The sequence below is a fragment of the Ilyonectria robusta genome (assembly GCF_021365365.1).
Source record: "Ilyonectria robusta strain PMI_751 chromosome Unknown BGZ61scaffold_5, whole genome shotgun sequence".
Lineage (NCBI taxonomy): Eukaryota > Fungi > Ascomycota > Sordariomycetes > Hypocreales > Nectriaceae > Ilyonectria > Ilyonectria robusta.
In genome coordinates, this window is record NW_025764439.1 from 2,020,138 (window position 1) to 2,042,339 (window position 22,202).

General features: G+C 51.4%; 6 protein-coding genes across 6 annotated transcripts; 3 read left to right on the top strand and 3 right to left on the bottom strand.

Moving 5' to 3' along the window:
- The first annotated feature begins 109 nt into the window (after positions 1 to 109).
- Positions 110 to 1,114, top strand: BGZ61DRAFT_188031 (uncharacterized protein). The gene has a single exon (XM_046237776.1). It carries the CDS (start codon positions 370 to 372, stop codon positions 937 to 939), a length of 570 nt encoding a protein of 189 aa, XP_046107878.1. The 5' UTR covers positions 110 to 369; the 3' UTR covers positions 940 to 1,114.
- A 2,810-nt stretch (positions 1,115 to 3,924) lies between these two features.
- On the bottom strand, positions 3,925 to 6,404 carry BGZ61DRAFT_346790 (ferric reductase like transmembrane component-domain-containing protein; the record flags this gene model as incomplete). Its single annotated transcript, XM_046239916.1, has 7 exons — positions 3,925 to 4,903; positions 4,955 to 5,076; positions 5,125 to 5,186; positions 5,236 to 5,465; positions 5,518 to 5,823; positions 5,872 to 5,912; positions 5,958 to 6,404. The coding sequence occupies 7 exons, from the start codon at positions 6,402 to 6,404 to the stop codon at positions 3,925 to 3,927; spliced, it is 2,187 nt and encodes a 728-aa protein (XP_046107879.1).
- An 873-nt stretch (positions 6,405 to 7,277) lies between these two features.
- On the bottom strand, positions 7,278 to 7,943 carry BGZ61DRAFT_529989 (cell wall protein PhiA; the record flags this gene model as incomplete). Its single annotated transcript, XM_046253489.1, has 2 exons — positions 7,278 to 7,537; positions 7,622 to 7,943. The coding sequence occupies 2 exons, from the start codon at positions 7,941 to 7,943 to the stop codon at positions 7,278 to 7,280; spliced, it is 582 nt and encodes a 193-aa protein (XP_046107880.1).
- Positions 7,944 to 10,292: 2,349 nt separating this feature from the next.
- BGZ61DRAFT_529990 (BTB/POZ protein) lies at positions 10,293 to 11,359 on the top strand (the record flags this gene model as incomplete). The annotated part of the gene is made up of 4 exons (XM_046253490.1): positions 10,293 to 10,348; positions 10,405 to 10,531; positions 10,633 to 10,714; positions 10,773 to 11,359. 4 exons carry the CDS (start codon positions 10,293 to 10,295, stop codon positions 11,357 to 11,359), a joined length of 852 nt encoding a protein of 283 aa, XP_046107881.1.
- Positions 11,360 to 14,858: 3,499 nt separating this feature from the next.
- Positions 14,859 to 18,230, bottom strand: BGZ61DRAFT_475415 (uncharacterized protein; the record flags this gene model as incomplete). The annotated part of the gene is made up of 1 exon (XM_046248692.1): positions 14,859 to 18,230. One exon carries the CDS (start codon positions 18,228 to 18,230, stop codon positions 14,859 to 14,861), a length of 3,372 nt encoding a protein of 1,123 aa, XP_046107882.1.
- Positions 18,231 to 19,250: 1,020 nt separating this feature from the next.
- BGZ61DRAFT_586339 (uncharacterized protein) lies at positions 19,251 to 22,177 on the top strand (the record flags this gene model as incomplete). Its single annotated transcript, XM_046256440.1, has 13 exons — positions 19,251 to 19,347; positions 19,413 to 20,078; positions 20,144 to 20,237; positions 20,307 to 20,535; positions 20,593 to 20,818; positions 20,878 to 20,901; positions 20,953 to 21,039; positions 21,100 to 21,291; positions 21,354 to 21,383; positions 21,430 to 21,460; positions 21,521 to 21,545; positions 21,601 to 21,665; positions 21,725 to 22,177. The coding sequence occupies 13 exons, from the start codon at positions 19,251 to 19,253 to the stop codon at positions 22,116 to 22,118; spliced, it is 2,160 nt and encodes a 719-aa protein (XP_046107883.1). The 3' UTR covers positions 22,119 to 22,177.
- Between the last annotated feature and the right edge of the window lie 25 nt (positions 22,178 to 22,202).

A 22,202-nucleotide genomic window follows, 5' to 3' on the forward strand; every position in this document is an offset into this window, starting at 1 on the left:
TGCGCCCGCCATGTGCCCGCAAACCCCAGAGCTCCCCAAGTTTGTTCAGGTTTGCTCATCCGGGGGGGGGCGGTGATGGGTGGATGACAGCGAGGGGGGAGGAAGCGGGAATGGGGAAGGGGGAAGCGCATTTCGCCGAGTGAGCTGACTTGAACCGGCCAAGCAGCTCGCATCCTGTACGAAAAGCATGTGTACATGACGGCCAACGGGTAGCTAGATGCTGGTCAAGCTTGTCACGATGCTCCTTCGCTCTCGCAGGCGAGCTCTGGATGGCGCCGAAATCGAGGGGCGCCACCTTGTCACGAGCGCCGCGAATCGCCCTGTCATGCACAAGGCCGGGCCGAAACGTCATTGCTCGCTGGGTTTGGCATGGAGGGATTGCTTGAACCCTGGGAGAACTGCGGCGCACGAGCCCGCCAAGACGCCCCCGATCGATGGATTGACGTTTGGTGGTCGCTTCGTAGGTGTGGTGTTGGTGGTGTTGAGGCGTTGACTGGTCGGACCACTGTAGAGGGCGGTAGAGAGACCGAGATGGTGCATCCCAGTGCATCCAGTGAATCTCGTGAATCCCAGTTCATCTCCGTTCATTCGGCGCATTCAGTACCTTCACTGCATTCATTGCATCCCAGGTGCATACACATCACATCCCTACAACTCACCAATTCCCACACCCAACCATGTCCTCCGATCATCGCTCATCCAACCCCATACGCAGTAGCATTGCAACTTGCAACAATCAGTCGACAATCACATTCCCATCTGTCGGCTCCGTCCCCAAAACGTTACACCACCAAACCCGGCCGGTCATCCTCCATCACTCGCCCGAGATCTAAATTAAGACCGAGACAACCCGGCACCACAGGGTTGGTTTTTCTACAACGGGTAGCAAAAAAAGGCAAAAAAAATACAATGAAAAACGTGGGAACGCGCAAAAAGTAAAAAAAAAGGCTAAACATTGTGTCGGATAGCCGCTCGGCCTCCCGCGTGCGCTGGCATGTCTCTCGCTTGTCCCGCCACTCAAAAAACGTGCCTGTGTTTCGCGATGCCTCTATTTCCGAGCATTCCAGTTGCGTCAGCGCCCACTCCGCCGCGTGCGCACCGCAGGTCACACGAGCGGGTGACTCAAAAGTTGAGACGGGGGGCTCCAGTTAAAAAAAAGGAAGAAAAAATACCCGATCAAAAGGAAATAAAACAAATCGAAAAGAGATGAAGACAGAAAATAATGGAATTGCGAGGCCGGTACCGACAGAGACGTGACCAAACAAGCTTAAGCCGTTCGTCAGATCACTCACACGCTGACACAACATCTCCTCATTTTCTTCTCCACGAACAGTAGGCAATTGAATGGGCCTCTCTCTTTTTTTACGGAGGTCCGGAGTCCCCAAAGTCCCCTACGGAGAACCCTTACCTTACCCTGCGTAACCACCTGGCCATTGGTGCCCGAGGCGCAAAAAGACTGGAGTCGGCGAAATCGACACGCCCTCTTCTCCTCCGGGGATGCTTCCTCCATCTTTGGGCCCCATTCTTTGCTCCAGTCCATTCTTCTGCCCCAGCTGCCCCCAGCCCAGTTCCAGTCCCGGAAATCTCGACGCACCCTTTTTTTTTTTTTTTTTTGCTTAGCACCCGTTCCCTAGCCTCGACCATTCTCCGGGTCGTGGGATCCATTCTGGCACCATGGCTCCAGAGTGAGTCCGACCGAGGCCCCACCGCCCATCCTTGATTGCCTCGCCCACCCTTGCGCGGCCGCGACGAAAAAATCCTGCGAAATCATATTACGGCCCCCCGGTGCCTCGTGACGTGCAAGAAAAATACGCTGGCCGGCCCGTTACGCTGGTCACTGGTTTGCTCTCACTTTCGGGTGGGCCCCGTCCCCGGAGGCATGGCTTCGGAAAGCCGCCGGTGGCTTGTTCCAGCTGTTCCAACGGGGAGACACGACGGGCCCAATTAGTCAGGACGGAGCACACACAAGAGGCTAACATGGACAGATTGGGCAACAAGGCAATCGGTTCCGACAGCTGAAGTCCCCGAGTTTGTCCCAGAGCCCCAGAGTCCCGCCCTGACTCCCCTCCTCCATCATGACATCCCCGTTATAACACCGAACACCCACAGCGCCCCCCGTCACGGCACCTCGTCACGGTACCTCCAGTCATGGGTTACCAATGCAGACAGACGCCCTCATTCCGGCCCTTTTCGAGTCCTGCCGTTCAGCTCCCGCGTGAGCTCCCGGTCAGCTTCCGTCCCAGAGGTTGGGTAATTGCCTTCCGCCCGTCCTACCCGACATTTGCCCTGTCCCCCATATGGTTTGTCCTCCCATCTAGGATCCAGCTGTGCGGTCCTCGCATCGTCTCTGGCCTCTCTCTGGTCTGTCCTAGATCACCGTAGGGTAGCATTAACGCTGAGCCGTGAGTTGCCATGCTACCCTCCACTGATCCATCTTGCATGCTCAATATTACAGATCCCGCTCCCATTGGTTTCGAATTTGGCATCGCGTGTATGTACGCGCCGCAGCATACGCGTACCGACAAAACCTTCGCCGTAGGATGCAATATTGCCTGCTTTCCCAGCATGTGTCATGTTCTTGTGTACCACTAATTTAAACCTGGGCCGTGTCCAACAGTTCGTGACAACTTGGGAGACCCTCTGAATAGGGATAACCAAGATGCCCCGTACCATTCTAGGGAATTTGCGATCGACCCAAGAAGGTACCTTGTAATAGTATCCCCAATATTGCAGGGTCCCCGATGCGACCTGATGACTCGCTCTCGTACGTGCCTTTTCGCTTAAAGTATCAGGTGTTGAGAGCTCCAGGGTAGTACTGGTTCATTTGGTTCAACCTGATCTTGGATACAGTACGATCATTGGGCCTTAGGTCTACCATTATGAAAATACCACTTAAAATATAACCCTAGTAATATCTAGGAATAAACGCAAGCCCTATGAAGTATTAAATTCTATTTTTTCAACTGCTATATTAGAGATGTTGGTCCTTATTATCTGTAGGGTTGGAGTACAACTTTTGTGTGCAAATAGCAAGTTGCACATGTGCGAATAGTAATGCTTAATAATTAATATCGTCTTGCGTTTACTAGGCGCCTGCTTCCCATCCAAGACTGTGATGTGTAGGGTTGGCTGGAAATCCTGACCATGAGAGATCAGCACTCAATCTGATCAATCTGATGTCCACAATGCTCCACTTTGCCAGATCCAGCACAAGGCAGATCCAAGACAGATCAACTTTAAAGCTCAGTCGTGCATTGCATTTCAATACCCGGATGCCCGGAAGAGTCGGATTTATCGTGATCACGGCTACCCTGTATTGTCGTTGTGGCGAGTGGCTGACTCCTAGCTGAGCCGAGGTCTGACATCGGAGACTTGCCAAGGTTTGGGCAAAACTGCCAAAGCACGCAGATTCTGGCGCCACCGCCACAAGAGGTTGAAGATTGGGCGTCCCTTTAGATCTTCACCAAGCTGAATCAAGACATTGTCCCGGCCGAGTCGTTCGCCATGACCTCCGCTATTACTTGTCTCAGCCCCAGCGCCTCAACTAGTGGCGGACGCTCTGACCCGTCAGCGGCCGCGTCGGGCAATGTTCTGGAAAGCGTCTTTAGAGGTGGCTTGACTCGGGAGCCTCGGCATGACCGAGTTAGACTCAATCGAGGCATTGCACTTCAGCCGCCTCCTGTGATAGCGTGAAGCGTAACAAGCGTCCGACTTCGCCACATTGTCTGTGATTTGTAACTTTATTTCGACCATCGTTTTTTTCCTCTGGTGGCTAAGAGGGATTGTCCTATCATGCTAGCAGTGAAACAAGACGCCTGTCTCAACTTATGGGTATAATGTATGAATTGCACATTCTAGTTCTATGTATCATGTATCCTATGTCTCAAATGCGTTATATGCAATGCCCAGGCTCTATGTAAAAAATCACCACTGGAAGCTCTCTTCAAAATACTCTATCCGAGTAATGCCGCTGCTCAGCATGTTGGTGACCGTCTTCCTCGCCGCGTCAGCCATCTGTGCTGGCCCGCAGGCGACCACGGCCAGACTCTCGCCAACCGCATTCCCCTTGACCGAGCTGATGATTGAAGGCGCGTCTATGCGGCCGCTGTGAATATTTACCTGCGATGGCCAGTCGCGCGACCCATCTCGCGGGTAAGACGTGAGATGGATATCTATTGACAAGTTCGAACTGCCCAGAGCGTCCCCGATGTCCCGTTCGAGAACCTCCAGCGCAAACTCCGGTTCGCGGACGGCCCAGTGGATCTGCACCGATTTTGGCGAACTCGCGCCCGTCAGGACCTGGAGGTATGACAGCGCGACGACGATGCCGCTTCCTCCGACCAGGAAAACAACGTTGTCGAAGAGGTGGAACGGCTGTGTGTGTCCGTACGGTCCGTCAACGAGGACGCGCAGAGGCGCCTTGCTGGGCCACCCCTTGGCAGCCATGTCTCGAAGACGAGATGTAAACCCGTCGTACGGTCTGATGAGGAACGTCATCGAGCAGTTGTCCTCCTCGATGCCCTGGTCATCAGCGGCACTGGAGCATGGCTCCGTATCGCCCGACTCGAGAAGCGGGACTTGCTCGCCCAGGAGTTTCGAGGCTGTCTGGCTATTGTCCAACACGGACGCAACTGTGAACGGGTGGCTCTCCCAGAAGCGCGGTCCGTTGAGCACGTGGATGTAGTAGTACGTGCCCGGCGCGGGCTTGTAGAGGCTGGTGCCCCACGGGATGCTGACGCGAATGATGTTGGACGACTCGTTGAATGTTGCGCTCGCTAGGGTGCGCCAGAAGTTGGGATTGAAGGCCATGATCCGAAGGGCTCGGAACGCGCGGTCCGCTACCCAGATAAAGGCTGGGACCCAGAAGAGTCCGTCGTACACTCCGTCAAAGATGGAAACGTGGCTATGGGCTGTCAGCAGCTGGTTTCTTGTTCTTTTGCTTCTAGATACTTACCCAAGCATTGCCACAAGCACGATGATTGACATGACGATGTGGACAATGAGGAACAACTCGTACTGCTGGCGTCGAATCCAGTAGAATGATAGGCCCAAGAGAATCGACATGGCGACAGTGGCCTAAATTGAAGTTAGCGAGGCCAGTATAGCCTGTAAATTGTTACTCACAATCTCGCCTGTCCACCAGAACATGTAAGTCCACCAAAATGCAAAGCCGGACCAGCCACCCTCTAAGATTTGTCAGTGTTGACATTCTCTTGCACAAACCATGAAGCATACCTTTGATAACCAGAACTGTATATCCCACCGAATGCACGATGGCCTGGAGGGTTGCAATGCGGGCGACCCATCGATGAAAGTTGTTGTAGGTTCCGAAGTCCCATCCCGTCAACCACATGAGTAGGTTATTTCGCATGCCGAACAACCAAATAATCGGGAAGTTGGCAAATGAGATGATGCCCGTTCGATCAGAGACGTATCGGATAACTTGCAACTCGACGGTATTGAAGCTGGTAGACGTGAGCTTCATCCATCCAAGGACATGCAACCAAGTCAACTTACTACAGGTTTACCGGTACGATTCGATATCCAATCACACTCAACACGACGTTCACCACGAGGAAGATCAACATGGTGATGGTCTGTATCATAGGCGGAACGGTACCCCAGCCAACCTTTTGAGCACACCGTGTCCCAAGGGTGGCGGGGACCGAGATGATGTTGACTAGCCACGAGTACCAGTGTGATAGTTGGCGTGGTGGTTTGAATGGGAGCCGGCTGACTGCGTTTGAATTAGAAACGGCCGAGATGGCGTGGTTCGCAAATCCGATGGCGACAACAGCTACCCAGAAGGCAATCATAGCAGCGCTGTTACCAGTCAGTAGGGTTTCAATCAGAGACCTGGCAATTTCGTACCCATAGAGGTGATGATATTTATAAACGTAGGCCACCGAGTCCTTGCACGGTCAGCTTGGTCCAAGTCGAGGGAACTGTGTACCAACCAGTGTGTCCCACCAGACACCGAAGAACGCTTTGGAGGGTAATACAACCTCCCTAAACGTCTCGGCCTTTCCCGTCTCGTTCATTTCAATCCTGCGGATGCTGCCGATGTCGATCGAGGTGTAATTTGACACAAACTCGAAGGGCGGGATTGTCGTGCTGGCGTGCTCCCGGCACGTTTGATTCAGCGGCCCGAGTCCCACGGCCCGAGCCTCAGGCATGCAATAAACTTGGAGGCATAGATACAGCGCCGTCAGATGGCGTTGGCTATGGCAGGTCTGGTTCACGAGCGCCTGGCTCTGCTGCATGTCATCGAAGTGCACGGCGCTGAGCGTCTCCTGGCACGCATTAAAGCAGACCTGCGGCGCGTAGTCGCCCGAGGGTACGGCTGCGACAACCCACGGCGCCGCGAGGAATAGCGAGGCTCTCAAGGAGAGCACGATCCTCATGGCCGCGGTTCGCAGCGTCGCTGGGTTAGGTGTGTAGAGTCTCGGCAGGGTTCATGCGAGGTTTTTTATCAGATCATCTGATAATAATTATCGGAGCGGCAGAGGCCGACGGCGAATATCACGTGATTATCCTCAAGGACGGGTACGAGCGCGTCTCCACAGTACAGGGAGGATTGACTGAAATGATGACCGGATTTGTTTGTAGTCATGCGCCAAGTCGTGGTCTGTGAGGGATAGAGGATGAAGTCATCCAGCTGAATTTGTGAGGCGTTTGGAGAGCCTGAGCTGAGGATCATCCTTTCGTGCTGCAACTCGCGCCCGTTCCACATGCATATCCACCAGGCAGCATGAACCCGTTCCGCCACAATACTTTATTATGCAGCATCAAATCATCCTTGGCCTATTTGAAATGTTAGTGCATGGGTTTAGTTTCTTCCCAGGTGTTTTGATCTCACCGACCGTCAAATCACAGACGTTGTGCCCTATTTCCGTGGTTGCTTAAGAATGGACTGTGCTCCGATCATCGGAGACGAATAATACTGAGCCTGGTGCAGTTTATGCTATCCTGTATAAAAAGCGCTAGGTCGGAATGGGCCAGCGGATAGAATAAACTGAGTATCCATGAGCCTCTTCGTTATCTATCCTATCTCCCATCTTTATTCCGTCTACATTCGCCAACTCCCATAGTTGGGCTGGAAGAGTGTGATACAAGCACGCGAAATGTCACTGTGTTGAAACATACCAAAATTATATGGGCAACGTATTATTTTATCGGCCCAAGGTGGGTTTGATCGTCAAGTGAGATCAAGAAGCATATCTAAGTCTAAGTTGTATGTACAGGAGCGAAGAAGACCCCAGAGAAGCAGAATGCATCTACTGGGTGTACAGGCAAGCGTTGGGGTTGAGGCTCTCGACAGCGCGAGCAGAGAATCCCAGGCATCCCTCGTTACCGGCGGGCTGGTCAACACCAGCGTTGACCCAGACACTCCACGAGTCGTCGATGCTGTTGGGGCAGGCGAGGAAGCCGGCACCGTCGAGGTTCAGGTTACCGGCGTCGTCGAGACCCCAGCCGGTGAGCTCGGCGTTGCGGGGAGGAGGCTGGGCTCCAGTGACGTAGCCGAACTTGCCTTGGCCTGTGATGTATGGTTAGCTAAAGTTGAGTTCCTAGTCCACGCATCTTCATTGTGAAGTGGAGGCACGGTAAAGAAGTTGCTTACCCATTCCAGAGCGGTCAGCGTAGAGCTGCTGAGGAGGGTTGCTGTTGGAGTACAGGAACAAGCCGCCGTCGTTCAGGTAGAAGGTCGCGGCGCCATCTGAGGTGGCATCGCAAGAGGCGTTTGACTTGGGCAACTGCAGGAAGACGCTGCTCAGAGCGGCGTTGAACTGGTTGAAGTGAATGTCGCTGGCAGATCGCAGCGTCAGGATGGTGAAGGCGGAGGGGGTAGCCACAGGAGTGGTGGCGGTGACGGTGGCCTGGGGAAGGGCAGAGGCGAGGCCGACAGCGACGAGCTGGCTAGCGATGATGTTCTTGATCTGCATGATGGATGTTGTTGTGGTTGTTGTGGATGGTTTCGAAGGTGTGAGTGTTGACTGTGTTGAGGAGATGGATGGTGAGTTGAGGTTGGATTATCGACAAGAAACGGCTTCCATCACCCTCTTATATACAAATATCGAGTCCAAACAACCGAAAGTCCGGATGTTGATCATCTCGTAACATTCGGACCCAACTGACATCATGAATCCCAGCATTGGTTAGATTAAGGGCAATACGAGAACCGACCCTCTGCCGACATGGCCCCGCAGGGTTCCGCCTATGAAGTCGCGACCACGGACTCACCCGCCCGCCACATCGCGTTTACTGCAGATCGTTTCGCGGCTGAGACCTCTTGGCTGATGTTATTCGGTGTTAATTCTCCGAATTGCAGGTAGAGTAGTCGTTGGTTGAGGATTCGAACACTGGAAGCATGGCGACGACTTCGGACATTTCGGATGAGGCAAACATGATCTTGCATTGAATCCACAAGTCGACAGGGAGCTGAAGGTCTGAAACAATCCCCGACGTCTACATGCGATACCCGTTACCGCTCATTCCATATGCCGATCGGATGTCTTTATTTAGCCACTCGTGGGCCATATTGCTCTCGCTTGGGCTCAATACGAGCCATTAGGTTTTTGGACAGAGCAGACGTGTCAAACATGTCCATGCAGGGAAATGGGCTTCCCCATTGTTAAAGCACCGCTTTGTATCGAATACATTATAGCCGTGCGAGGTTGGGATCGGCAGTTGAAACATCCACTTTCTTTGCAACGTAGGAGCGCATTGAATTCCGTCCGGATGGGATCATCGCCTTGACCGACTTTGCCACCTCTATTTCTGTCACCAGGGCTATTTCGCCTGGCCTGCGATGCTCTGGTCAGGCGACACGCTTGGAGGAGCCCATTTCATGACATCATGCTCCGCTATCCTCCACTACCGTGCACTAGCGACTTCATCCGACTTCCGCGATAAAAGCCCGAAGGGTCCATTCTTCCCCGCAAATCTGTCGGTGTGCGTCCCCAATACAAAAGTCATAAGTATAGAGGTGTTGCCCTCTCTTGTCTGTGTGATAATGTGCGACTTGGCCGTTACTCTCCCCGTGCTCGTCACGGCTCTCTCATACTTGGCGGCCTGAAATGGCAATCCTGATTCCTCGTCCCAGATGAGAGTCACACCACTCTTCAAGAAGCCAACAAATACAGAAAACATAACCTGAATCTTCTAGTTGGCTTTCTATTTGTGATTTGGCATGAGGGGCGATTTTATGCATATGAACCATCGCCGCATTGGCAGTTATGATTTAACTATGCAGACTAAGAGCCAAGATAATCTAATCTTAGGGGTTTTGGTAGCTTATAGTCACTTCCCGGGCATGATCGGTTGCATAAAAGGGCCTGGGATTCTTGTGACCTAGTTATTCTGTCCCATGAGATTCATTTTAGGTGGAAAGGTGACATTGCTAATTAATCACGCTGTAAACGCAGGGGTTGTGCTCCCCATCAAGAACAGCCACGGGGCACAGTAAGGCTGGGCATAATGCAATGAATCATAATTAAGCGCACCCAGTCCTCTGTTGTGTTGAGAATAAACCATGTCTTGTTGTTTCTTTCCCAGAGATTCATGTGCCTTGTGCCTATTCATTGAGAAGCTACTATTTCCATCAGACACCTCTGTTCAGTAAGTTTAAATTTCTGGCTAGTTTCATACTCTGGGCTATCCCAGCAATTGCCAAGACAGATATTGAGGGATGCACTTCGTACGTCAATTTTTCCAACTAGATTTATTGACATTCAGAGGTAGCCAGGCTCTGTATGGTGTCTATCAGTGGCCAACGAGCAAGGTATGGGGATCTAAGCCATTGTTAGGGAGCGAAGAGCCAGGTTCGCACCATCAAGTCATCCCTCGAGGACCACCAGGAGGGTATCGATTTCACGACACTTCCGCAGACACTACAGTATGCCGTCTGTACGACTGATGACCAAGCATTCGGTACCTACATATGGATCGATTCGCTGTGCACCATACAAGAAGACCGTAAAGACTGTGACCGGGAATCCCGCAAAATGGCTTCCATCCATGAAAGAGCATATTTTACGATTACTGCCACGGCCGCAACAGATGGAACCAAAGGTTGCAAATATATTCGGCTGGGACGTATATTGCGAAAGTGATGCCGACGACAGCGGCCTTGTTAGGAGGGTGGCGAGGTGGAGAGAACTAGGTTCCGGCGACATAAAATTCCGGCTTTCCCCTCATCCAGCTGTGTAAGTAAGCTCTGCGAGGGCTAGAAAGTTGCATCATTCATGCTAACACATTCTTCTCCCTATCAGCACGCTTGTTCGAGAGTAAAGATGCAGAGGGACGATCGACTAGCACGCAGCAAGGATTTCCTTGCCATGAGTAAGACGTACGTGCCCACATCTCACGTCTTTTAAAGGTGTTTCCCCTAACTTACCTCGCAAGATTGCTCCTCTCTGGAGAATTCTCCGACGTCACCATTACATGTCGAGGAAAGACATGGAAACTCCACCAAGCAATAATTTGCCCCAGATCAACGTTTTTTCACAAAGCCTTTCAAGGCAACTTCAAGGTAGCTGCTTGAACGTAGCACATGGCCACGTCGGTTGCATGCCGCTCCGACCATGGAGTGCGGACGCACGAGAAGCGGATGCTAACAGTGATACTGTATAGGAAGCGGCGGCCAAGTCACTTGATCTGAAGGAAACAGACCCAGAACTCTTTGATTATGTTGTCAACTACCTATACACTGGAGGTCAGTCCCAGGGTGACGCTTAGGAGGAAGCCAGGTGCGGCTAACACTGGAGATCTAGATTGTGACTGGGCGAGCCTTGGTCGTGACAACACCAACCCCTTCGCCCTCGGTACGCAGCTTTGTATTGTTGCAGATTACTTTAGCCTGGACTCCATGATTCTTGACATCTGTACCTACCTAAGGGAATACTACAGACCTGTAGCAGAATCCATCCAGCGCGCTTTCAGAGACGCTAAAATCGAGCCGCCTCCGTCAATGGACAAAATTCATGGGTTATTTCTAGAAAAGTACATTGAGGGAGCGAAGACGGCATTCGATAACGACACTCCGGGCTTGAACCCCGTTCGAAGTATATTTCTTCGATTTATTTCAGATACTGCATACTGTGTCCTGAGGGATCAGACGTTCATTAGAGCCTTACTGACGTCCGAGGCACTGTCACTATCTGTTTTTAACCATATCTTCGCCGAGGGCTCGACTTTTCTTGACCTGTTGCCCAGCAATGTGTCTCTGGTTCCCAGGTATTGCAATGCATGTAGTGAGTATAATAAGCTTCCTTACACTGTCACCTGGGTCGACCAAAGCCAAATGCGTGGTCGTTGCTGGGACTGCCAAGAATTAGTTATACGTCAGCGGGACCTTTAACCGGGTTAGGAATCGAAAAAGGCTGTTCTCCAGGCTAGTAACGGTTGGATTGGATCAGTGTCGCCCAACCAGTGCCACAGCAGCTACATATTCTGTAGTGGCTGGTTCTGTTGACACTGGAGGCTCACGTTGCGCTTGTTCAGGGCTTAAGGGCTGACGACGAATTGGTTGTCAGCGAGGGACTCTGCGGCCATATCTATTTGGCACCGCGGCTATGTACACGATGAACGTTTTATATATGTCCGTGCTATAACACAAATTTAAACCGCCATGGACGTGAAGTCGAATAACCAGACTCTACGTCAATCTGTACAATTTTCCGAGGACGCAACCGTTCGCTGGGAGGGTAGCCGAAGACATGTGTCGCTCATAAAGAAACTAGCACTGGCGCAAGATGGGAATACAGTAGACAGGATGGAGACGACCTATGTGCACTGCCGCCATGGTACAGTCGCCACAGGACTTGCCGCTGCTACTGCTGAGTATTTTACGGTTTGAATGGTAGTATGGGAGACACCTGCCAATCACATGGGCTTTAAACATGGACTTTGAATCGAGAAAAGCTCTGCCTCAACCCACGGGGGCTAGACAGCTCCTTCAATACATTGTAGGTTCTGTGTGGAAAGTACTATGTCACGGAACAACAACCATCATCGTATCTCCGCTCTTGGACACATGTTTAGTCTATCATCTCAATATTGTATTTAAGAAAGCCAATATCCTTCCTTGATGCGGAGAGTAGTTTCAAACAGACAGGAACCACAAGATTTGCCTCCCTCGGTGTATATTGAACTGAACCATTTAAACCGCACACGTCTCTCAATAATCCGCCATGGGTGTTGCTATGTCATGGCGCAACTATAGAGGCATGGCTGCCCTCTTTATGCTCCAGCTGAACTAGCATCCATCTTACAGAATCAGTGCCAGACTCGAATCCCCAGTAGGCGAAGAGGGCGGTGCTATTTTCTTGAGCAGCTAGAATAGTAGAATTTATGGAACATACACGTTCAGTTTCATATGCAAACCTGTGCTCCTTTAGGCGCTGGCAAGGTGCCTTTCCCTCTGGGTACCTACACAGCGTTATTGTAGGTCGCATTCCGCCATACTGCTTGATCAGACCAAAAGTGGAATGCACACTCCAACAGGAGGCGCTGATAATTTGTGGATATAAGAGATGCATTTCGTGTAACACTTTACATCCGGGTCTGGCTACATGTAGAAATTGTAACGTTCGTTCCATTTTTAAGACAAAATCTATTCTAATCAGCCTCAATGTTTTATTTTAAGGACCTTAAAACAAACATAGAACTTGATATGGGTGTAATATTACTACTTATTGCCAATACCAACTGTGTATAGGCTAATAGCAGCACGTCACCGACTCCCTTAATATAAGTTTTATTAGCACTGAGTCTTACCTTAGCTGTACAAACTCGTTGAGTTCATACCACGTCGGCATCTGCAGATGTGGGGCACTGATATGCGGCAATATATACTTCAACAATACGCGCTCTGCTGGATCCGGAATATCCACATTAAAGGCTACTCCGGGGAGGGAAAGCAGTCCCGAGGGATATCGCCCTGACGCTGAAGCTGAAGGCGAGCCCGAGACCATAGCGGGCGGGCAAGAAGTGGAAGGGAGACACTGGAGGTTGAGTCGAGGCCTAGGCTTATGATGCGCTTCGTTTATTTTTATTAGAATATTAGAAGAATTGAACATGGTTATGTGTGAAAGTAGCATTAGGAAATGTGAGAATAGCAATACTCTTAATTAATCAATACAATAGCTGTATTGCTCTATTTTGCTGACTTGTTTGTACCCTCGTACGTCCGTAATTATTAGCTCAACAACCGGATCATTGACCAGGCCAGGCTGCAATGGGGGCTTTATTACAGCTGAAGTTATGCATTGCACCCTGAACTATTTCTTCTGTTCCAGCGCCTGCTCCAAGGTCTCTAGTGTTGCCTTGATTCTCTCCTTCCTAGCCTGTCTGGAGGAGGTGCCATCAATCGACAGCGTTTCAGTCGCTGTCACTGGATCACTCGATAGGTAGACGCTCATTGAATAGGGAGTTTCAGTCGATTCGTTGGAGCTGTTCCATGGTCAGCCAAATTTCTTTGTTAGACGCTGAACCTCAGGGCAGCGAAGACTGCAGCCACTACTTGCCTTCCATTTGACGTGGTTGTGAGCGAGCCGTGGTATCTTGTCGACATTTTGATCTGATGATTGGGGGTTTGAAAGACTTTTTGTGGTATTCGTGTGGCGGTGGGTTGCAAAGGAGAGATGCGAAGGTGTGGATAGCGAGAGAGAATGAAGGAGGACTGGTTCGTTTATATGCGCTTCAGACAGGACACTCCGGATGAACCAAGACACTTTGTCGCATTTTTTCGACCGCGCGTATCTTAAGCATCATTTTGCCCAAGGGGATTGCCGTGTGTCTGTGCTCGTTGTTTGGCCTGCAGTAGGTGTTGAGAGGGAAGGCCAAAGAGCGCAATTGTGCCCCAGCCTCCTGGGGATCCAGGTACGACGTACATCCGGATTGAGCGTGACGCGGTCTTCCCAGGCACGGTCATTTGTTGGTATGTCCCGGCATGGCCTGGGAAAAGAAAGAAAGTTGTGGCGTTGGGGGCGGTATTAAATGCAGGTTACGCAAAGGTGAAGCGCCTGGTTATTGAGGGCCTGAAACGAGAACATGAACTCTTCGAGAGCACAAATGTGCCCTGGGAGTGTCCGTGTAGGCATCTCTGCCCTTCTTGGCGTTATGACATCAGGGCTACAGTAAGAAGGCACATTTGTGTCCAGCAGTGGCCGAAACGCCCGGGTAGCCACCCTTTGGCCAAGTCCATGATCATGGGTTGTTTTCATATCTCTGAAGTAGTCATTTCATAACTCGTCCGGTCGCAATGCTATCGATTCTATACTATGATTGTACTGTAACTAGTATTTCTTTCACCCCACCTACCGTGGTGAACCCAACATGTTCATATCAAGGGATGCATTCCCTAGAGACGGAATTTCTGGTACACGAGCCATGTAAAGCGCAAGCAGACAAAATCCATAACTTGAACGCCTTTCCTATCTTAGACCAACTTACCACGGTGGTAAGTTGGTCCAAGAAAGGAAAGGCGCTTTCCTTGGTCAGGGCTGCAGTCTTCGCTGCCCCGAGGTTCAGCGTCTAAAAGCGCTTCCCGCGCTTCACCTTTGTAGGCACCCGTTCTTATCATTCCACGTCCATCTTGATCCATCTCCCAGTTAAAAGTATCCACCATCGTAGCATTATGTAGAAATACAAGAGTAGTGTGACATCGTCAATGGACGACAAATGTACCAGTACCTGAAAGAAAAATATTACGTCAAAGGAAGCACTCGTCATCCGTCTCATAGCTTAACGAGGTGATCTAAACCTCCACTTCCTTGGATCCAATGCGAGATACCGTGAATTAGTGGATTGTGGTTTTTGACAAACTCGGGCTCGCAGTGGTTTCCACCCCGACGCCGTTACCTCGTGTCTTTCGGCTGGCCCCAATTGGGACGCGAAGGGTCTCTGATTGAAGATGGAGATTGATTAGAATACCAATCTTCTACATCCAAAATCATTGGCCCCAGGGTTGACATGGGGTTTAGGGAGTTGGCGAGGCCATCCATATTGTTCTCCCAGTTTAAAGACAGGGAACTGTCTTGGGCTGGGTTGTATTGAGACAGATCCGTCCGGTTCTGTCGCTGGGGCGTAGGTAGGTCTGGATGATAGAAGTCACCCGACATCTGCCCCCGAGAATTATGCATAGGTTCTTCAAAACTCCGCTGATTGCTGGGCCACTGGGTGGTGTCGTCGATTTGTGCAGATGGAGACGTTATCATTGGTCCAGGGCTCAAATGATTATTGTTTTCGATATCCATGGTGTCCCCTCCAATGGTCTGCGGCGTAGTGGAAGGAAGTCCATCTGCAGCCTCGGACCCTGACGAGCCCTCGCTGGACCCAGGCATTGAATTTGGCGATCTTCCTTTGAGAAAAGCCCCGATTACGTGTTGCACTACTATCAGGATGAGAGTTTCCAACGATTCTGCATCTCTTGAGTGGTTGCTCTGCTGCAGATATGCTCTCACAATCGGACGGCCATGTTGGCTCGCAAAGTCATACAGTCCATAGTCGCGCTCAACAAAGGGCGAAGAGGGTTTGGATTGCGCATTTGGTAACACGATCCAAAAGACCTCGTACCACTGATCTTCTTTAGATGATCTAGAATTCACGCGCCTTTTGAGTTCCGTGATTTGCTCGTTGGTGATACCGTCCGGTGCTGGTTGATCAGATACCTGGCACCCCCGTTCTCTGATGTGCTGGTCTTTTTCCCCTTCGGTAGAGAACTGCATTCTACATGCCGGGCAGTTCTGGGGCTGCTTGTGATTCCGCTGCAGGTGTTGTTTGACATCTTTGATTCTGGTGAGCTTGTGGAAGTTGCAACTGAAGTAGCGTGCTGTATACTCCTTGGCAAATGGACAGGCAAAAGACAAACTAGAGCCCTCGCTGTCATGATCGCCATCCATCCCAGCCTCGTCTGGAAGATCACCATTTCTGTCTGACTCTCTTGACTGGCGGCCGTAGTTGCTCCGAGTCGTCGAGAATGAACCGCGTGCACCATGACCTGGATTTCCGGAAGGCGAGTTTGAGGTCCAACCCCGGGCACCAGAACCAGAGCCTTGGGCTCCGGAAGTCCCAGGGTGCTGCCTATATAGTTGCTGAGCAGCGATAGGGAACAACTCAAGGAGTGTCCGTGGTAAATTCTGCCGGCTGGAGTGCCTTGGTTCGGAAATGACCTCGCTGCCAGTTTCCGAGTAGCTGCACAGCGAGCTGGTTTCCGTCATGCTAGCACCTTCGATAGATGAGAGTGGTCCTCGGCCCTTGGAACTGTCAGAGTACCGTAGTGTCGTGTCGAGATCTGCAGCCGGCATTCCGGGCCTCGTGTTGTTGGTGTTATCTGCTGCAATGTTTGCCGGATATCTGGACTCGCTGTCTCTGTTCCCGGATGGGTGGCTTGTCACGTTGGGCTGCCTCGGGAGCGGAGTCTCGGAAATGGCTGGTAGATTTGATGGTGCACTCCACCGAGGGTCTGGCCCTTTGCTGATTCCCTTCGACAAGGACCGAGACGAAATCTGATCCTCATTGTTCGTGTCGCTGTCCGGGCGAGTTACGTTGCTGATGCTGGTGGAGTCGGAGAAGATGCTGTTTCTGTTCGATTTTGAGGAACTCGTGGCATTGGACCCGCGGAACAGAAACGAGGAATGACGCCAGCTGGATGTCGACGAATTGCCACTAAACAATGGCCTGTGTCCAGTCTTGTTGCCTGACCCGGAAACATCAACTTCGGTACCAGGGAGCTGTATCGGCTGCCGTTCAGACGAGGGCTCGGCTTGAGGAGATGCCTTCAATGCGCGCTTCAACTCGGAACTCAGCGGACCGCCGACGTGGCGAAAGGCATCTCGCCCTTTATGATCCGTCCTTCGAGGATCTGCGTGGAACCTGATCAACTCCTTCACCACCCCGAGCCTGTTCTTCTCGGCTCTGTTGGCAGCCATCATGACAGCGACCATGATAGGCGTGGAATTGCCGGGGCCGACGGTGTTAGGGTCTGCATGCTGTTGCAAAAGCCGTTGTACGATGTTCAGCTGGCCCTTCTCGCAGGCCATATACAAAGCCGTCTTGCCGTTGGCTTCAACAATGTTTGGGTTTGCTCCGCGCTTCAGAAGCAGATCTGCCATGTCAAAGTGGCCGCTCTCGCAGGCCATGTACAACGCTGTCTTGCCAGACTGGTCTTGCTTGTCCAGCAAATCCCCATGCTTGTCCAGGAACAGATTCGCCATCTTCAAACCACCTAGGTTGCCCAATTCCGGGCAGTACTGGCATCGGTGTAAAACCGTCTTTCCGTGATCGTCTTCAATGGCGAGTCTTGCTCCATGCGTGATAAGCAACCTTGCCAACTCGGAGCTCCGCGTGTCCGCAGCAAGCAGAAGGAGCTCAGATGCCAAGTCATTTGGCGGACTGGTCTCTTCCGTGAAGCTCAACATGATTTCAGTCTCTCTGTAGCCCTTCTTCTTCACCGCGTGCGCGAGGGGTGAGCAGCATTTGGAAGGTTCCACTTCATCAAAGCGCTGGACGCTGAAACCTTGCTCCTCGCACCACAGCTTTGTAGCAGAAATCCTACCAACCTTGACGCCGTCAGTCAACTCGGGTAAGGTTCTTCTCTTCAGCCATTGTAGTCGACCTTCGGCACCGGCGTGGTCGTCCATAAGATCAAGCATGTCAACTAGATTCTGGGCAGTCTTGGCGATGAAGGCGACGGGCAGTGGGGAGACTTCGACGAGGTGACGAAGTGCCCGATCCAGATACTCCTTAGCGTGGCCCCAGTCCTGTCGTTCGCGTGACCTCATGTAGAAAGAGCCGAGAAGGGCATTGAGATGACCGTAATCCTCGCGTTCGAGTGGTTGGCAGTCGGATTGTAGCAGTTCCTCCAAGTTGGACGGAAGAAGCGACTGCATATCGCGAGGTGACTCGGTACATTCGAGCAAGATTTCAAGTTGCTTGATGCATGCTGCAATTCTCGCCATCTTTAGAAAAGGAAATCGGGGTGACAGTTGCTGCTTTAACTTGATGGTGTTCCAGTGATAGTCGGCTGCCTTGAAGTATTTCTTTTCCGCGAGGGCCTCGGTCACCAACTTTTCGTTGGCATCGCACTCGTCCTTCATCCTCTCGACAGCTTCCCACGATGGAGTGTCACCATGAATGACCGTGCTAGTATTGAGGCGAGGGTGGTCTTCGGCTTGTCGAGGCCGAGACTCCGGTGGGACTGTTTCGGACGGGGTGGATGTCGCAAACATAGCTGCTGTGTTGATGGAGGCAATTTATGGCAATCGATTCGGTTGTGTCAAGTGCGGGTCGTCGTGTATCTATAGATAATATTAGCTCAGGTCTATGGCCAGCATCAAGAGTCCCGGCTCGTATATCCTCACCTCTCCTCTAAGGTCTTGGTGGGCGGCGTCAATGCAAGAGAGGCTTTGTCCAAGCGACCCTGGAGCTCACCGACTGCCTGGAGGACTTGACTGCCTGGCGTTGGGCGTTTCAACTCGACGACAGTGACGCTCGTTTGCTTTTTCGACTTGTAGCGATGGTTCGCGGGGAGTGTTGTGAGATGTTGTGGGGACGTGGCAGCAAGACACTATCCGCTCAGTGGGATGAACGATAGTTCTGGAATGAATGCGGGAGAGAAAGAAAAGAGTGGATAGTTCGCAGGAATCCGGGGGAATGTGGGGAAATTCTCCTCGCTCTTAAGAGCGGGAGGCAAGAGACCCCGAAAACTGATCTATTGTTAGTCCGACTCAGGTTGGCTGAACTGCCAGCGCGTCTTCGGCAGCCTCGTCGCGAAAATGCGGCTCACAAAGAGGCAACCTCGCGTTGTTATTCAACTGACTGACTAATAGTTCTTGTCCTAGGCCCTAGTTGTCTACGTAACGCCGAGCAAGGGCACGTCGGTGGCGCCTCCTGGCGGTCTTTCCATTCAATACTGACCAACCATTAGGACACCAATGTGCAACTTAACCTGCAGCTATCCGAAAGCGAAAGTGAGTTTCTTGTGAAAGCACATTTGTGCCAACGCTAACTATGGCGGACGCGGTGAGACAAGCATCAGCCATCCCGCAGTTACGCCTCCAACCCCTGCGTGTAACAAACAATTTGCCCGAGAGTGACGTTGTGGCACCGGGCTGAATTACTTATAAGGCGTAGGCCTCCGGAGCTTGAGGCTTCCTCCCCTCGTACGTCATCACATCCCAGGCGCAAGCGATACTTCAACTGGCAATTAAGGACATTCGAATAGTCGTTCCACATCAGTCCCATCGAAAATGAATCCGCCAACAACTCAGCCGTCCACGGGACAGACTTCTGGAGGAGAGCAGCGCCGTACTTCCAACAAAGACGCGTATATTGAGGAGCCCTTGAGTAAGTACACTTTCAAAGCGAGCAGCCTGTCCATGTAGCATAATAGTCTACTAACACTGCCTAAGGTAACATCCGAGATGAAGACTTGCCGGCGGACGTGAAAGAATTCCACGACGCATGCCTACCCAAGGTTGACTACAACCGACTGCTCCGAGCTGCCAAAGTCGCCAAGGCCCCCAAGACGTACCAGGACATCAGCAGAGGCTTTCGCAATCCGGACGACCATGGCCTGGTGGATCTTAGCGACGAGGAGAAGGAAGCTCTGTGCGATGAGCAGGACTCGGTCTTTTCGGAACGCGGTATGCTGATCGTCATCTTCACCGTTTCCCTGGCAGCCTTTCTCCAAGGCCACGTGCAGTCTTCCATCAATGGAGCATCGCTGTACCGTGAAAGACTTGACTTGTTTTGTTCTCCTAATGGGACGACTGTGGACGTAGTAAATGGCCTCACGGCTTCATCTACGAATGCAAGCTCCATTGTTCATCCCATGGCACCCACTCGGTGCGACTGGGAACTTGGAGCCACCAACGCTACCCCCTTTCTTGCAGCAGCTGTTCTCGGCTGCTGGCTTGCTTTGCCTATCAGCGATAGGTTCGGCCGAAAGGGCTCCATGGTCGTGGCGGCGGTGTTGGTTCTGGTGTCTTCCCTGCTTGCAGCCATCGTCCCCGTCATATCAATGTCAGCACCCAAGTGGACCTTGTTGCTGGGCATCAGAATTATCAATGGAATCGGTACGTTACAGGCCCATGGCTCCCGGCGATGATTATGATCAGAAGGTTACTGACACTGAAATCAGGCATGGGCATCAAAGCTGTCAACACCCCGATACTGGCTTCTGAGACAGCCATTGGCTATTGGAGAGGGACCTCGATTCTCGCGTGGCAACTGTGGTGAGTCCTCAACGTTTTAGACAACGATTGTAATTTGGAGGGAGGATGATTAACTCCTAACGCTTCCAGGGTTGCCTTTGGGATATTCGTGGGTTTTGCGTTCAACATACTTTTCTCATTCGTCAAGAGTCGGGACTTCTCTGTAGCCCTCATCCTCGGAGCGCCTGTTCTTCCATCTGTCATGCTTCTATTTGCCCTCTGGATCTGCCCCGAAAGCCCCCGGTGGTACATGAGACAAGGACCCAACTACAACCCCCAAAAAGCCTATAACATCTTGAAGTCTTTGCGGAAGTGTGAGGTAAGTGTCCACCGCCGTATTTGAACGATTGGGATCGCAGCTGATTCCTGGACATAGCTTATCGCTCTGAGGGATATCTACCTCCTCCACAAGTCCATCGAGCAGGAGCACAGCCAGAATAAGCGACAGAGCACCGCTGAATTTGCTAAATCTATGCGAACTGAAAAATACCAACGCCTTGGAGACTTCTGCAAGCAGTACTCGCAGCTGTTTAGCAAATTACGACTAAGGAATGCATTGATCAGCTGCTCCATCGTTGCGCTGGCGCAACAACTCTGCGGTGGTGAGTTGGACACGCCCATCTGGAAAACTCCTACAATTTCTAATACTTTTGATGTGCAGTCAATATTCTAGCCTTTTACTCTGGTAAACTCTTTCTGTGTTGTCCTTTTTGTCACCCAATGCTGACAGATGTAGGGACTTTTTTCGTACATATTCTGTCAAACGGCGAGAAAGAAATCGACGATGTCACTAAATTAGCCATGTATTTCAGCATTGGATTTGGTACTCCCTCCTAAGCCATCAACTCCTCCCCTAGCGCTCTGACTAATGCATAATCCGTAGGTGCTGTCAACTTCTTTTTTGGTATTCCGGCCTTCAGAACAATCGACACGATCGGAAGACGCAAGTGGCTTAACATCACCCTCATCCCTATGGCCTTACTGATGGCCGCTGCATCATTGTCGTTCTTCCCAATTATGGAGAACCCAAGTTCCAACCATACAACAGCTGCGCTAGTTGCAGTCTTCTTGTATTGTAGGTTCCTCATCTATAGCAGGACAGGTTTTGAGGTGTATTGGTTAATTCGTGGACCATAGTGCACACCGCGGTCTATTCGCCGGGACTGGGTACGTTCGTACGAATACTAGCCAGATGTTTTCTTACACTTTACAGGACCTATTCCGTTCACTCTAGCCGCTGAGAGGTTAGTCAATGCTCCTCACAAACTTGCGCTCGGAGATTGTGGCTAACTACAGAAACTCAGCTTCCCGCTAGCTCATCGAGAAGTGGTTCGTGCTTTCAACCTGATACTATGAGTTGTCATTGCTAATCGCAACAATTTAGGGATGCGCCTTTGCTGTTTCTGTCAATCTTTTTTGTGCGGGCATTCTGTCCATATGCTTTCCAGGGTTCGTCTCATTTCATGTGTAAATTCCACGGCTCTCTACTCTTGCTAACCGAGTTCTAGAATCAATGCGGCATTTAGCTCGCCAGGCTGCCTAGGTGCTTTTGCTGGTTTCAACCTCTTGGCCTTTGTTCTCGTGTTTCTCTTTGTGGAGGAGACAAGGCTCGTCTCCCTTGAAGACCTGGATTTCGTTTACGCTGTGCCAAAGAGCACATTCACCCGGTTTCAAGTATTCGAATACCTCCCTTGGCTAATGAGAAGATACGTCCATTACCCCTTCCACCGGTACATCATGCGCCAACCGGACCAGGTTTATTACTGCGGAGACTCAGAGAGCCTTTTGCCTTGCGGACCTCCACCACCACCCCAGCTCTATTTCAAAGAGGTCGAAAACGGTTCGCTGAACACGGCCAAGCCGGAGGAATTAAGACTCGATTCCGACGACGATCGCAATTGATCGTTGGGTAATTGCAGGGTTACGTTGTAAATTGAGATGGAGCAGGGGCAAAAGGTCACAGTGTGTGTGTTGGGAAATGAAATG